Source organism: Ceratotherium simum, unplaced genomic scaffold (assembly GCF_057802395.1).
Source record: "Ceratotherium simum simum isolate JZ-2026a unplaced genomic scaffold, ASM5780239v1 HiC_scaffold_44, whole genome shotgun sequence".
Lineage (NCBI taxonomy): Eukaryota > Metazoa > Chordata > Mammalia > Perissodactyla > Rhinocerotidae > Ceratotherium > Ceratotherium simum.
This window is the reverse complement of record NW_028261260.1, coordinates 2,044,752-2,058,653: the sequence shown is the minus strand read 5'-3', so window position 1 is coordinate 2,058,653 and position 13,902 is coordinate 2,044,752. Positions and strand designations below refer to the sequence as shown.

General features: G+C 43.7%; 1 protein-coding gene across 43 annotated transcripts in view; it reads left to right on the top strand.

Moving 5' to 3' along the window:
* The window catches only part of LOC147911292 (ral guanine nucleotide dissociation stimulator-like), an 85,501-nt gene that overhangs the window by 40,422 nt on the left and 31,177 nt on the right, over positions 1-13,902 (top strand). For 15 of the 43 annotated variants that reach the window (XM_087428291.1, XM_087428290.1, XM_087428303.1 and 12 more), the window contains 2 exons: positions 7,469-7,590; positions 12,559-12,727. In XM_087428291.1, coding sequence (XP_087284417.1) covers positions 7,469-7,590; positions 12,559-12,727 — 291 coding nt within the window. Of the gene's footprint in view, positions 1-160; positions 460-7,468; positions 7,591-8,910; positions 9,010-12,015; positions 12,216-12,558; positions 12,728-12,988; positions 13,163-13,902 lie in introns of those variants that run through there. The other 28 variants (XM_087428333.1, XM_087428327.1, XM_087428324.1 and 25 more) reach the window with 11 other exon arrangements.

Sequence of the window (13,902 nt, the reverse complement as noted above, 5' to 3'; positions counted from 1 at the left end):
TAGGTGATAGTAAACGATTGCTCCCGTGGCAGGGACAAATGGGGTACTGGTGGCTAACAGCACTGAGCACAGGGTCTGCAGCACCCAGTGCAGTGGGGACAGGGTGGGTGGCCATGATTCTGAGGGAGGCCCCCCAAGATAACCCGACACTTCTACTCAGCCCCCAGGCCCCAATACCGAGCCCCATACCAGTGGCCGATCACAGCCTCATCCTCAGCAGCCGGGACACAGCTGGGAAGCTTGCGATGCACCGGGCCAGCTCCTCCCACCTGACAGGAAGGGGAGCATTGTAAGCTGATTCCTGGAGTCCCCTGAAGCCCAAGAGAGAGAGGACGACCCCATCTCAGCTCCCTGACATCCCCCAGCACCTATGAACCCATTGGGGAGGGACAGTAGTTATTTGTTGTAAATAATAAATGCCATGTTTGAATATTATATTAAAGTCCTGTTCCCTTTACAGCCTGGAACTTGTGGTGTGGTTCTGTCACTTTCTGTAGGCATGTGAGGGAGACACAGAATCTCACATTTCTCCTTGAATCAAGAACTCTTCCGGGTCATCAGCTTATTGTATGTGGGAGAAGGGAGAAGGGCCAGCCCCTTCTCTGGCTAGTGGGGACAATCCCAAGTCCCCCTAACACCGAGGACCAGTTCATTTCAGTATCATTCAGCTCCTCCAGGTGCAGACACGGCCCACCACCCCTTCTCCTGAGATTTAAAGGTTGAAGGTACTTTCACAGGCAGAGAAAAAAACCACTGAAATGTGGGTGACTTTAAAACAGCACTACGCAGGACCATGTCATGCCACAGGCAGGGGCTGCCTTCCTAATTCTGGAGGAAGAGGGAATGTTTTCTGCTTCTCTTCTTGAGGTTTCTTTTGACCAAATTTTAGGAACTTGTTGTTTTCTAGTTCAATCTCTGGGAATATATCAGCTCTAAGTGGAGAAAACAATGGAAAAAGATCAAAACGTGCACGTTGAGAGGACAAGACCCGCGGAAGTTCATTTGCAGATGGACTAAAGGCAGGCAGGACTTTCCCTCCTGAGGACGCTCTAGGGGCTCCATGTTCACCCCTGACCTAGATTTGAATCCTGCTGGGATCCCTGTCCAGGACCCTGAATTCCTTTTCCTGCTTGATTTGTATCCAGGAGGAAAGATTTGTGATGCAGCTTTTAAGGCTACTGCTGGGCCTCGTTCCATAAACATGACTGCTCCCTGTGAACTAGGATTCTCAGCACCCCTGCCTTCCTTATGCAATTCCCTTTAGGACAGAATTTCCCTAGAAAGCCCCAAACCTCCTCCTTGACTTGGCCTGATGGATCCCGAGTGAGCTCTACTTTGCCAGGATAAGGGACCATAATCCTGGCCAGTCAGTGACCCCACATTGTCCCTTGCTGTCCAAGGTGACTTCTGAGCCCGTGTTCTTCTGAGGTCCATGGTCTTGGACAATCCTCAAGTTTACACACTCAGTGTTGGTGTTCCAAACTCGTCCAAATGGGGCAACTGGGCCCAAGCCCTTAAAGTGTGTCAACCCTGGGTGTCTGTGATTTTTTCCCCAGTCTTGTGCTGTGGTTACATTACAACCACCTGCTGGGGTGTGAACCCTGTTTGGAGCTTTGAAAGATCAGGTATGACGGGGGTGTGGGGGGCTCCAGCAGGGAATGCCACGGAACTGATGATCCATGGACGTACATGAACACAGCCTTACCAATTAAAATACTGAAATGCTCCCCATCTGGTGGTGAATAGACACTGCTCTGAGCTCACACCGAGAACCCACCACATGACTAGAAGCTTTCAAAGGGTTACTAAGTGGCATTTTGAAGCTCTTCCCTTGGGAACACCCTGTAAGACGAGGGCCAGATGAATCGCTTGGCACTTGTGAGTTATCGCCTCCTTTCTGATGGCTGCAAGTGTCACCCAGACACACAGGCTGGACTCTGCCAGGGAAGCCTTCTCAGGACAGCCAGAAGCTGAGGATGAATTCTGGTTCCCGGCATCCCAGGCCCTTCCTGACACAGCATAACCACCCAGGAAAGTGGTTTGGTAATGAAAAAACTGGGAAGGCCATACTTTCCCTCCAAAGAGAAAGAGAAGTGCCAACAGTGAAAGCTTGATCCCCCAAATAGACAATTGAATCCCAACAAGCAGTGGGTTCTTGTCAGATTACTGATGCTGAAAAGGCCTCTTTTGATAATAGCACGATCCCCCAACTGCCATGTCCATCTACATGAATCAAATTTCCAACACATATGGATCTAAAAAACTGAGGGAAATCTGGTATTTCCTTAGATGCAACTCTGAAGTAGCATGCAACAAAGAACATAAAAATGGAGACTTAGAAGTAAATATCTAATTTGAGAACATAGACATCGAAGTGCTTTTGAAATAATATTTTGGAATCTATTGGAATATTACACAAAAAGAATAATCCACTTTAAGTAGGTTTTACTGTGACTGTGGGGAAAAACTGAATCATCCCGTGACGTTGATAACTCTCTGCTGACTTGAAAGTAAAAATAAATAATGTGCATAGTAAAGGAAAATGAGAGAACAGCATGAAAAAAGAAGATCTTTCTCTCCTCACCTGAAACTCAACCTCTCACCTCAGAAAGAAACCACTGTCTATATTTTCTATTTCACGCAGCAGAGTTTAATAAAAGAAACGTATTGGTATGTTTTAAAGTTTCAAGAGCTCAAAGCAAGGAAACATTAGGGACGCTGCCAAGAGACCTCACTGAGGTGCCTGCTCCATTTCATCTGCTGTCAGGACGTCCTTCTTGGCCCCTCACTTTCTCTGCCTCGCTAGCAAGTCTGTCCGCCATCAGTGCTACCACCAGTCTCTCTCCTGTGCTCTTCACTGCCCTTTCCTCCTTCCTGATACCTTCCTCAGTCGCCAGAAATTGTTGGCAGTGGAACTGTGGAATGCCCAGATCAGCTCCTGGAATCATCTCTGCCAAATCTGAAGACCGGCAGGAGTGGGCATGGGACCTGGAGTGCAGATCACCTGCGAGCACACCTGGCAGGGATTCACCTGTGTGACTAGGTGCAAGTTTTTGCAACGCTTTGGCAAGATTGAAAGGACTTACCAGTTGTCCTGCACTGCTGCAGGCCTGGAGTCCTCGCGGTCTCTCGGGCCAGCAGACCTGGTGGGGCTGGTCCAAAGTGTCCTCCCAGAGACCCGTCACTGCCAGAATGGGATGGGATTCTAGTATCCGGCCTCTTGAATATGTCACTGGACATCCTCAAAGGGTTGAAAATGCTTAAACCAGGCTTTGGTTTGGACTGGTTCCCATAGTTACACTGCTTCCTCTGTGAAGACGTAACTATCATCCTTCTTTTCCTCTTACCTTACAAAAATAAATCATGAAATTGGGTCAAATGACAAAGGAACCCTGACTTTTTAGGACAATTATCCTGGTTGTTTTGTACTTCCACCCTCCCTCTGTCCTCCAGGGATAGATCTGACTTGTGTCCTGGGATGTCATCAGGCAAATTTGCATCAAGAACAGAAAGCTCAAGGTCAAAATTCAAGGCTACTCCAGATCATTTCTCCTCCCCCATCCTGTTAACACCCCTCCCTGTTTGAGTGTGTTTCTATTATATTCTTGTCCTTGTCACTCTAAACCGCACAAGTCCTGACACTCCCTCTCAGGACAGTCGGTCCCCAAACCTTTACTAAATCCCAAATCCTACCATTTCTGTGTTTTCTGACTACTCATTTGCTTAATCCATTGACCACTTGGTGTTCATAGAAGTTAAATCAATAGTGACATTATCAACCACCCCCTGTTAACGACTTACTCCCATATCCCAGATGTTCACATAATCCAAACGGTTATGGTCAAAAGTAAATAATTCAGAAAACGTATTCACTCACCACAAATTCCTGATCTCTAATACTTTTATTCAAACACTCATACAGTAGATACCTGTCCCTCAAGATCAGAAGTAATGCCAGATCACCGATCCTCACCTTAAGTTCCTCCTACACCTATCAATCCTGGATTCCATGGACTATGATCTCAATACTTTCCTTGGAATAATAAAAAATTCCTTACCACTCATTTATGTTGTAAACCTCCAAACCAAGACGTTCCCAATTATCTGCCATGCCGTAGCTACTGCTGGTCTTATAACAAGCTGAAGAAAAAGCACGAAACATTATCTTTTGGTACCATTGTAAAAACAAAACCATCTGCATCAACTGGGAAGCACCCATAATGCCTGAAAATTTTGTTCTCTTTTTTTGTGTTGGGTCAATAACAAAAAGAAAAATCAATTAAAAAATGGGCAATGGACCAGAATAGACTTTTTCCAGTGAAGACATACAAGGGACCAATAGGTGTATGAAAAGGTGTTCGGCATCACTAATCAGGGAATGCAAATCAAAACCACAATGAGCTATCACTTCACACCTGTTAAGATGGTGATTATCAAAAAAACTAAAGATGGCAAATGTTGGTGAGGATGTGGAGAAAAGGAACCCTTGTGGGAATGTAAATTAGTACAGCCATTATGGAAAACAGTGAGCTTCCTCCAAAAATGAAAACTAACATATGATGCAGCAATCCCACTTCTAGTATATACCCACAGGAATTGAAATCAGGGTCTCAACGAGATACCTGCACTCTAATGTTCATTGCAGCTAATTCACAATAGCCAAGACACGGAAGTAACCTAAATGTCACTGATGGATGAATGGATAAAGAAATGCAATATTAGTCAACCTTGAAAAAAGAAGGAATTTCTGCCATTTTTGACAACATGGATGGACCTGGAAGACATTATGCTAAGTGAAATAAGGCAGACAGAGAAAGGCGAATACTCACTTATATGTGGAATCTAAAATAGTCAAACTCATACAAGCAGAGGTTAGAATGGTGGTTACCAGGGGCTGGGGGGATGGATAAATAAGGAGCTGATGGTCAAAGGATACAAAATTTCTGTTATCAAGATAAATAAGTTCTGGAGATGTAGGACAAGCATAGTGCCTACAGCTGACAAGACTGTATTGCATACGTCACATTTGCTAATAGAGTAGATATTAAGAGTTCTTACCACAGAATAATAGTACAAAAGGAGTTGAGAGAAAACTTTGGGAGGTGATGGATATGTTTGTGGCCTTGATGGTGGTGACAGTCTCAAGGGTGTATACTTAGGTCCAAATCCATCAAGCTGTATATGGAAAAGTAAGACATAATCGTTGATTCCTCTGCACCTTGAAATACACCGTGTCCTCATCACAAGAGAAAAAAATTTGTAACTATGTATGGGGACGGATGTTAACTGGACTTATTGTGGTGATCATTTCAACATATATACAAACAATGAATCATTATGTTGTACCCCTGAAACTAATATAATGTTGTATGTCAACATTACCTCAATAAAGACAATATAACAGAGAAAACCATTTGAATATTGTAAATGAGTTCAGTGAATCCCTGAAACTGCCCCATTCCCATATGAGAGTTACTGGAAGCAGAGAGGATGAAGTAAGATGGAAGAAAGTTGTACAAAACAGTAATCAAATTAAAATCATTTAAGTTGCTATGAGCTCCTTGTGGCAAAGTTCTATGAGCACTGATCATTCACCTTTTCTTGGAAAAGCATACTTTCAGATCCAACCCATAATAGTTTCATCATTTGCTCTAATAAGAAAATTTCAACTTAATAAATAAAACCAAAAGCATCCCTTATGTATGAATAAAGTTAGTGAACTTTACAGAGAAAAGAGCATATTTGCACAATCTCAATAAAGGAAACAGAAGAACTGAATGATGATTGATTCTCATTCAAGCTTATCTTTGAAAGCCAGTAAAACCAGGTTATCTTTTCAAGGATGTGTGTAGAGCTGTCAGCCTTGGAAGACAGAAATAGTGACCTCCTCTGGAGCAAAGGGCAGGCTTGCTTACTGCCCAGTATAATAGAAATAACACCCCTCCCTGGGGCAAAGGTCAGCAGACTTCCTGCCCATTATCAAAGATTTGAGTTCCTTAAGCTCTGAGTTCTTGCAAACCTCTGCATGTCACCCGGCCCACTGTGTATCACCCTGTAGGAAGTGGGATTTAGTGAACCGGTGCAAATGCTGATACTCTGGCCACTGCTATTGCTGTGACATTAAGTCCTTTGTCTCTGACCCATGGGTCTCATGTCTTTTGCCAAGATCTATAAGACCATGGTAGGCTGACTTATTAACTTGCAGGTAAGGTAAAATATCAGGCCTTTCACAGTTCCTGACAAGCGCTTTAAGTAACTAGTAGTCCTAGGAACAGAGAGTTACCCAGAACAATATGCATGGATGGTCTTCATAGAAGACTTCATGCAACCAAAACTTTAATAAGGCTCTCTGACCTCTTTTATTTCTACCCCAATTAGAAGGAGAGGCACCAAGCTATTACAGACCTAGGGCTTGTGCAAGCCACCTGGAGACCTAGTGACCAGAAACTTCCCATGGGGAGCAAAGACAGATGGGCATATTTCCAAAATGGACCCATCTGCCTCCCTATCATCCAAAAGACAGTACATTATCTTAATTTATGATGATTTCATTCATTAAAATCTTGTGATGGGCCAAAGATACACTTCTAAGAGGAGTGAGGCACATGGCAGTTGTAAGTAGATTAACAGATTTGGTGAATATGAAACTCTAAACTAAACTTAGTGTTCTAATCAATTATAAGGTACAACAAATTTAATTAGATCAATTAAATGATATTTAATGGTATGCCTGATTATTACTCTGCAATAATGATCAAGAAGCTCATATAAATAACTATAATTGGTCTTACTTTAAAATATGATAGTCAAGACTTTTTGAGATAAGCTGGAGAGAAGGAAGGGGAGAAATAGATAGCTGCTCTAAAGCCACTTTCAAGACAGCTGGATCTACATGTAACCCAGGAGATCGAGGCAGATGGCTGTGTGCCTAGATCCTCCCTGAACTGTGGTTCTCAGGGATGTCACGGGGCTGAAGCAGCTTTCTGAATCGTGTTTACATGTCCATGTGTACAATACCCCGACCATGAGGATGAAACACCATTCAATCATCCCTTACACCCCTCTAATTTACAATTAGATTTCAAAATCATTGTATCATTACATGATCATTTATTCCTCAAACCTGTAGGGTGCCGAGCTAAAAGAAAATCAAATTTCAATGGCTTCTTTCAAGGACCAAGACGTTCTTTCACAGTTGGAATACGGATTAGAGGATAAATCCAAGTCAATGGAAACAACTTAAGAAATGAACAGAGGAATATTTCATTCCTATATATACACAGTTTTCACTGTGGCAAAAACAGAGTTACATTTTAAAAAATGAGAATTTTTTGAAATTTTATAGATATTAAAGACATTGTTTTGCTTATATTCCCTTTGGTTTACCAAATGAAACTCACTCTTTAATGGGCATTTCTAGCATTGAGTGCTAATAACAGCAGCTTTTTAAAATTCTTATTTTTCCCAGGTCAAAGACCAAGGGCAGAGGTCATCAAGAGGTCAAGTCTAATCTACCTACAGATGTGGCAGGCTTAACTATGGATGTTCAAGCCAGACATTGCCAGCAGAACCAAATCTCTTCACCCATAGGTGAGTTTTTACTAGTAATCACAGAGACTTAAGAATATCAAAGGAAATTCTGTTGTTTTTTTGTGTGTGTGTGTGAGAAGGACCAGTCCTGAGCTAACATCCAATGTCAATCCCCCACTTTTTTGCTGAGGAAGACCGGCTCTGGGTTAACATCCGTGCCCATCCTCCTCTACTTTATATGGGACACTGCTACAGCATGGCTTAAGAAGCGGTGCATCGCTGTGTGCCTGGGATCTGAACCGGCAAACCCCGGGCCGCTGCAGCGGAGTGTGTGCGCTTAACCGCTTGTGCCACTGGGCAGGTCCTCAAAGGAAATTCTTTATTAAGAACCAAAGTTATAGATTCCTATCTTGGGTTCATTACTTTGAATTTTTGACCCAAATCATATATATCGATTGGACCATGCTCAATTCTATGATCTTTGGAAGATTCAGCCTACAGCTGAAGAGAAACAGATGCGACACCAATATCTTATCCTCTCTGAAGTCCAACTGAGAGCCCCTGGAGTCAGAAGTTTTCAAGACAAGAAAAAGTCATCCTTCTGAACAGAGAGAGTAGAGGCTATTCAAACATTCAACTTTAAATTGTTAACATGACTCGTTAGAATGTGATGGAGCAAGCATAATACCTTCTAAGTTTCAAGATTTTTCTCCAGAATACTGAGATGGATGACCTTGAAGGCCAGTTTCCCCATAAATGTATTTATTCAGTGATAAAATTAATTTCCCTATAAAATAATTCCCATAAAAATGTTAAAAATATATCATAGTCTCTCACTAAAAGGAAACAAAGCAAACTGAGCAGTTGAATAGCAGTGCAATAAATTCCATACAATGATCTTACTGCAGCGTTATGTACAATAGTGAAACTGGATGTAATCCCATTTCTATCAAAGAAGAAGTAAACAGATTATGGTATTCCTGTTCTTTGGAATACCTCTAAAACATTTAAAATGGTAAGTTAGAATGATGTGCACTGATAACGGGAAACGTCTATGATATATGGTTTGGGAAACAGCAAATTGCAAAACGATGTAGTTATGTAATTTATGTTAAAAAACTTTATGTGTGTTTATAAATACATAGGAAATGTCCAGAAGAATAAACCCCACCTTGTTAACAACAGTTCCCTCTGAGTAGAGGAGTGAGTTTTCAGGGAAGAGGATGAAAGTGGAGGGTTTCGCTTTCTATAGATCTGTGTAATTTGACATTTTTAACAGGATGTATTTCTTTCATAATTAGAAAAATGAGTGATGTGGCCATTTTGTGCAGGGCAACAGTATTATGTTCACCAGTCTCTGTACTGTATGTTACTGCACAGCACGGACTGTAGGAGAAAGCCCAGGGGAGCAATGAAGACAAAGAAGACATGACACCCGCAAAAAGTCAGTGGAGTATTTCTCCATAACAAACCTTCCAGGTGAGTGACGGTCAGTGTCCACTGCTCCAGCTCTCGCAATAAACCTAGACCCTTCCCAGGATAAGCCGGAGGACCACGCCCAACTAGTCCACTCCCTGCCCGGGGCCTGTTTGTGCAGGGTGACTGCCATCAAGCAGATAATGGACTCAGGATGGGGTGTATGCCTTTGGGGAGGCTGGCAGAGAGGCATAAACTGGAACACACCTGAGAGGCGGAGTTCCAAGTGGAGATTCAAAATGTACCAAGAAATTTTGTGAAGTGAAGGAAGCTACTCGACCTCTCTGAGCCTCAGTGTCCCCCCACGTAGAATGGGGATCACAGGTCTACTTCACAGAGCTGTTGGGGAAGATACATAAAAGTGCCTGTGACAGCCAGTGTCCACATTATTAACAAAGTCGTATCCGACTTCAGAATAATCGATGAAAAGAATAATGTTAATGACACCAAAGATGAGATGCCCAGCTTTGTAAGCAGCAGGAGAATGAGAGGAGCTCTGACTAAGCAGGGTTCTTCACAGCTCCACTGGAGAGGACGAACACGGGCTACACCTGGATAAGTCAATGTTGTACAATGACTCGTGTAGTGAGGGTGGGTCCCTAAAGACACTGCGAAATACAGTTACACACAGTGGCTCCTAGGAAACAACTACAAAGCAATCAACACAGCAGATAGGAATAGGAAAGGGGCAAGCAGAGGAGGGTCAGAGCCACAAAATCTGATGGAAGACACTGAACCACGATGAGCGCCCAGCTCTGTCAACAGCTGTTGTGGTTGCGCTAGGAGATCAAACTTCTGAGAAAGCCATTGTGGGGACTCTGGGAGCACAGTGGTCACTGCAGCCACACCCCAACAGCAGTGCATCGGAGCACACACACCCCAAAACTTTCCTCTCCATTAATTCTTGTTTTAAGATGATGAATATCCTCATGTTACAATGTCTCCTTCCAACCCTTGTGGACGAGTGTTGTCAGAACCCCCTGAAAAATGCACAGGCCAGAGTAGGATGGAACTCTGGGCGCTGGGGGAGCGGCGCTGCACCTGACCACACGGACTATCACCCGGGCCTATTGAACACGAGAGAAGAATCCGAGGATGTGGTCTAATGAGAATTCCCTGTCTTGCCACATTCAGAGACACCACAGAGTTTCTCGTCCATTTTACAAAATAACATTTTACAAAAATGTTAGAGAATTCATGTGTCATTTATTCATAAAGAGGCAAATTCTTGACAAAGTGACAGGGTCCAGTTTCCATGACCAGGTTTTTCAGTTGTTTTGATAATATCCCACATTCAGGAATCGGAAATGTAACCTACTGGGATGTGTAATATAAACAAGGACTTTTTTTCATGTAGATCAATGCCCAGATTTTTGGGGAGGACATAAGTCGTGAAAGCTGCTAACCACTCCTCCACAGGTTTCAATAGAACTTTTAAATTAATTTACCAATCTCAGGAAAAGAGATTTTGGCCATTCAAATTTTTTATTTCTGCATTCAAGTGTACAGTACAGCCAAGAGAATAAACAGAAAAAAATTGACAAGAAGATCTTGCTTGCATTTCATCTTTTGCAAATAAGCAAGCTATTTTATGCTCTGTTCCTTTCACTATTCTAATCAATTTTTAAAGAATACGGTACATCTGACTATCCCTGGGCGTGTTTATCCGGGAACTTTGCCGGAATCCAAAGCAGAGATGTTAAAGCTGACGAATTTCAAATGCTGCCCAAGTGCTGTCTACCTTACACATCCGTCTCCCAAAGGTGGACCACCGGTCTCTTCCTGAGGGATCAGAGTCGTCACCTGTGTCTCTGAGAGACTGGCCACTCAGGCCTGAGCTGAGATTAGGTGATCAATCTAAAGGGCAAAATGCTTAAGCTATTCTCATCTTAAGGATGCTGTTTCAGAGGCCTCTGCACTGGAATGGGTTGGTGAAAATGGCCTACTAGATACTTTCCTGGGAATTGGCTTGTTCTCCTCTGCTCTTAGCGGATCCTGGGGAAACCAGTGATTAACCTCAAGGATGCCTCAACTTCCACATCTGCAAAAAAGGCAAGCAACAGCCAATGTTACCACCCTGCAAAGCTCTTAAGTTGTGCTTGTAAGAGGGGCCACAAGGGCGAATTTCTCCCAAAAGCTAATGAAATGTTGGCACTTTGGCTGGAGAAGGCAGAGGGCAACATGCAAAGTGGAAAGTTTCTGGGATGTCAAACCAGTTCCCATAAGCATTTTAGAGAAGCACCTGGCCCTGGACTAGGTAGGAGGCTGTGGAAAGACCCACAGGCATGCAGGTGGGAGGAGGAATCAAGCCACGGAGGGAGGCGGTGTGGAAGAGGGATGAGTCTGGCTTCAACTTTGGACAAAAGCAGTTGCACGCTGCAGGCCCGAGGCTGCCCATGCAGCCGCCACACCCTCCTAACTCCCTGGTCCTTCTCGTCCCATCACATCCCTCCGGGGCTCAGTCCACGTGGAGCAGGTGCAGGACAAGTGTCTGCAGCCAATGACGGTTTTGCCCTCAGCCAAGCACACACCACCCTGTTCCTCCCCCTAGGGCTAGGCACCGCCCTGTGCCCAGAGCATCCTGGGAGTTGTAGTCCTGCAGCCCTTCAGGCTGCCTGCTGGGAGCAGTTAAGAGACAAAAGCTCCCAGCATGCACAGCTAGGGGCCCCAATTCCTGCCTCGTCCCTCCGTCCCTGGGCCCCAATCCTCTGCTTCTCCACCCCACTCTCTACCCCGCCTCTTCTCTATACCACACCCACCCTTCATGCCCTGTGCACCCCCCAGAGTATGCGCAGTGAGGATGGACTGCATCCCTTGAGCCCGGTACTCAGGTAGGGGTGGGGCTCACCAGACTAGCTGTTGCTGAGGATGCTTGCAGCCCTATTGGAAGCACCCTGGTCAGTATTTGAAAAGTAAATTCAATATCTAAAATGGAAATACCGGGTGCCTGGGATCCTGGAATTTGCCTTTTCAAGGCCACCTGTCCTACCATCCCCTGCATCCCTCCAGGCTGCCATGATCCTCCCTCTGGACCCCGTGGTCAGGGTCGCTGCAGAGATCCTCCTTTTGGACCCCACCCACCTGAAGGGCCCATACCTTGGTCAGGCATCTTAGAAGGACTGCCCTGAGACATGTCATAAAAAGGAGAAAACATCACAGTGCACAGCCCCAATTCCTGCATTGTACAGACAGGAAACTCAGATGCACTGGTAAGTGACCCCTAAGCCACTTTGGGTAACCACACTCATGCCCCTTGTCCGACGCTGCACACAGGCTTGTTCACTGGACTTCTTTATCCCAGTGTGGACCTCTTGGCCTCGTTAACACAGGCAACAGCACCAAAACTTCTCGTTGCTCTTTCCCACTATGTTAGGCAAGTTTGTGTAGGAAGGTAATATGCAATTTCTGCTCTACTATAGGGCTGGCTCCTTGGCAACCAGTTTTAATATCCCTTTTTAAATATACCCTCAGAATCACAAAATAATTAAGCAAAATAATTTGTTGCTGTTGGGGGTTATGGTGATAATTCTCTGAAGTCATTTTTCCATTTAGCTACTCTGACTCCAAATACTACAGCACCACATGCTTCTCAGACTGGTGGATGCACAGCTCCACTTCTTTGCAGAGAGGATGCACAACAGCAGAATATCCGTGGCCCGACTTTCTGGAGCATCAGTATTACTACAAGATTTAGAAGAAGCAAAGTTATGTCATTTCCGAGGTAAGGAGTTAAAAACTTAAAACTAAGATGAGGTGGGAAAGTCATATGCCATTAATAATTGTCAGTAATCTGTGCCTGAAATGTCAGACTGTCTCTGAGAAAGAACTCTGAGACCCTATTTCCCATTGTTTTCAATAGGAAAAATTAGAAAGCATAGCAAATCTATCGAAAAACCCTACCAATTTCCTAAGTCATGATATGGCACCTAGACATAAGTTACGAACATCATGTGCTCCTCGTTTTGTTCCTCATTCAACCCAGTCCCACAGGTCTTGAGTGCATGCTGTGAACACTGCACTGTGCTAGGTGTCGAGGCCTTGGTGAGCATCATCGTGGGAGTGGAACTTGCTGGAGAAAGATGACATCATAAAATCTCAAAACCATGCCAGTTACCAAATTGAGGCAAGAATGGAAAGACCCAGGGGACCACACAGGGTGAGGGCATTAATAGATACTTGGGAGTATTAAAATCCATCTGATGATGTCATGAGTGAATGTGTTCCACTTTAAAACAAAACCCTGCTGTTATTCTGAGATATTGAGTTAGGATCTTTGTGCAAATATGCAGGATTTAAAATGTTTATTGATGTATAACATGCGTACAGAAATATATGCAGAAGTCATCCATGTAAACCTCAAAGAATTATTATAAAGTGAACACACTTGTGTGACCAAGAACTAGCAGCAGCTTCACTCAGACCTGGACAATCCCTTTCTTCCTCCTTCCTCCTCAAAGGTAACCAATATCTTACCAAAAAACACTGTATATCAAGTTTGTCTTCTTATACAAGTGTTTTATTACAGAAAATTTCTGTTTTATTACAGAACAATATCTGAGAGCATTCTGCTCTGTGGATGCCAGAAAAATTTAAACAATATACAAAAAAACAAAATAGCATAGTAGGCCCATCACCCAGCTTCAACAACTACTAATCATCTGCCATTTTTATTTCATCCACACTCCATCCCATTCCCACCTCACTTTATTATTCTTTTAGTCCTTTGTGTGTGTGGAGGTAAGATGTACGCACACTGAAAGGCACAAATCTCAATTCTACAGTGTTGGCAAATAAACATGCCCATATAACCTTCACCCCTTTAAGAATAGAATGTTTCCAACACCCCCAGAAAACTCCTTCCTGTTCATTCTCAGGCAATTTTTTCCTTCCCCTGAG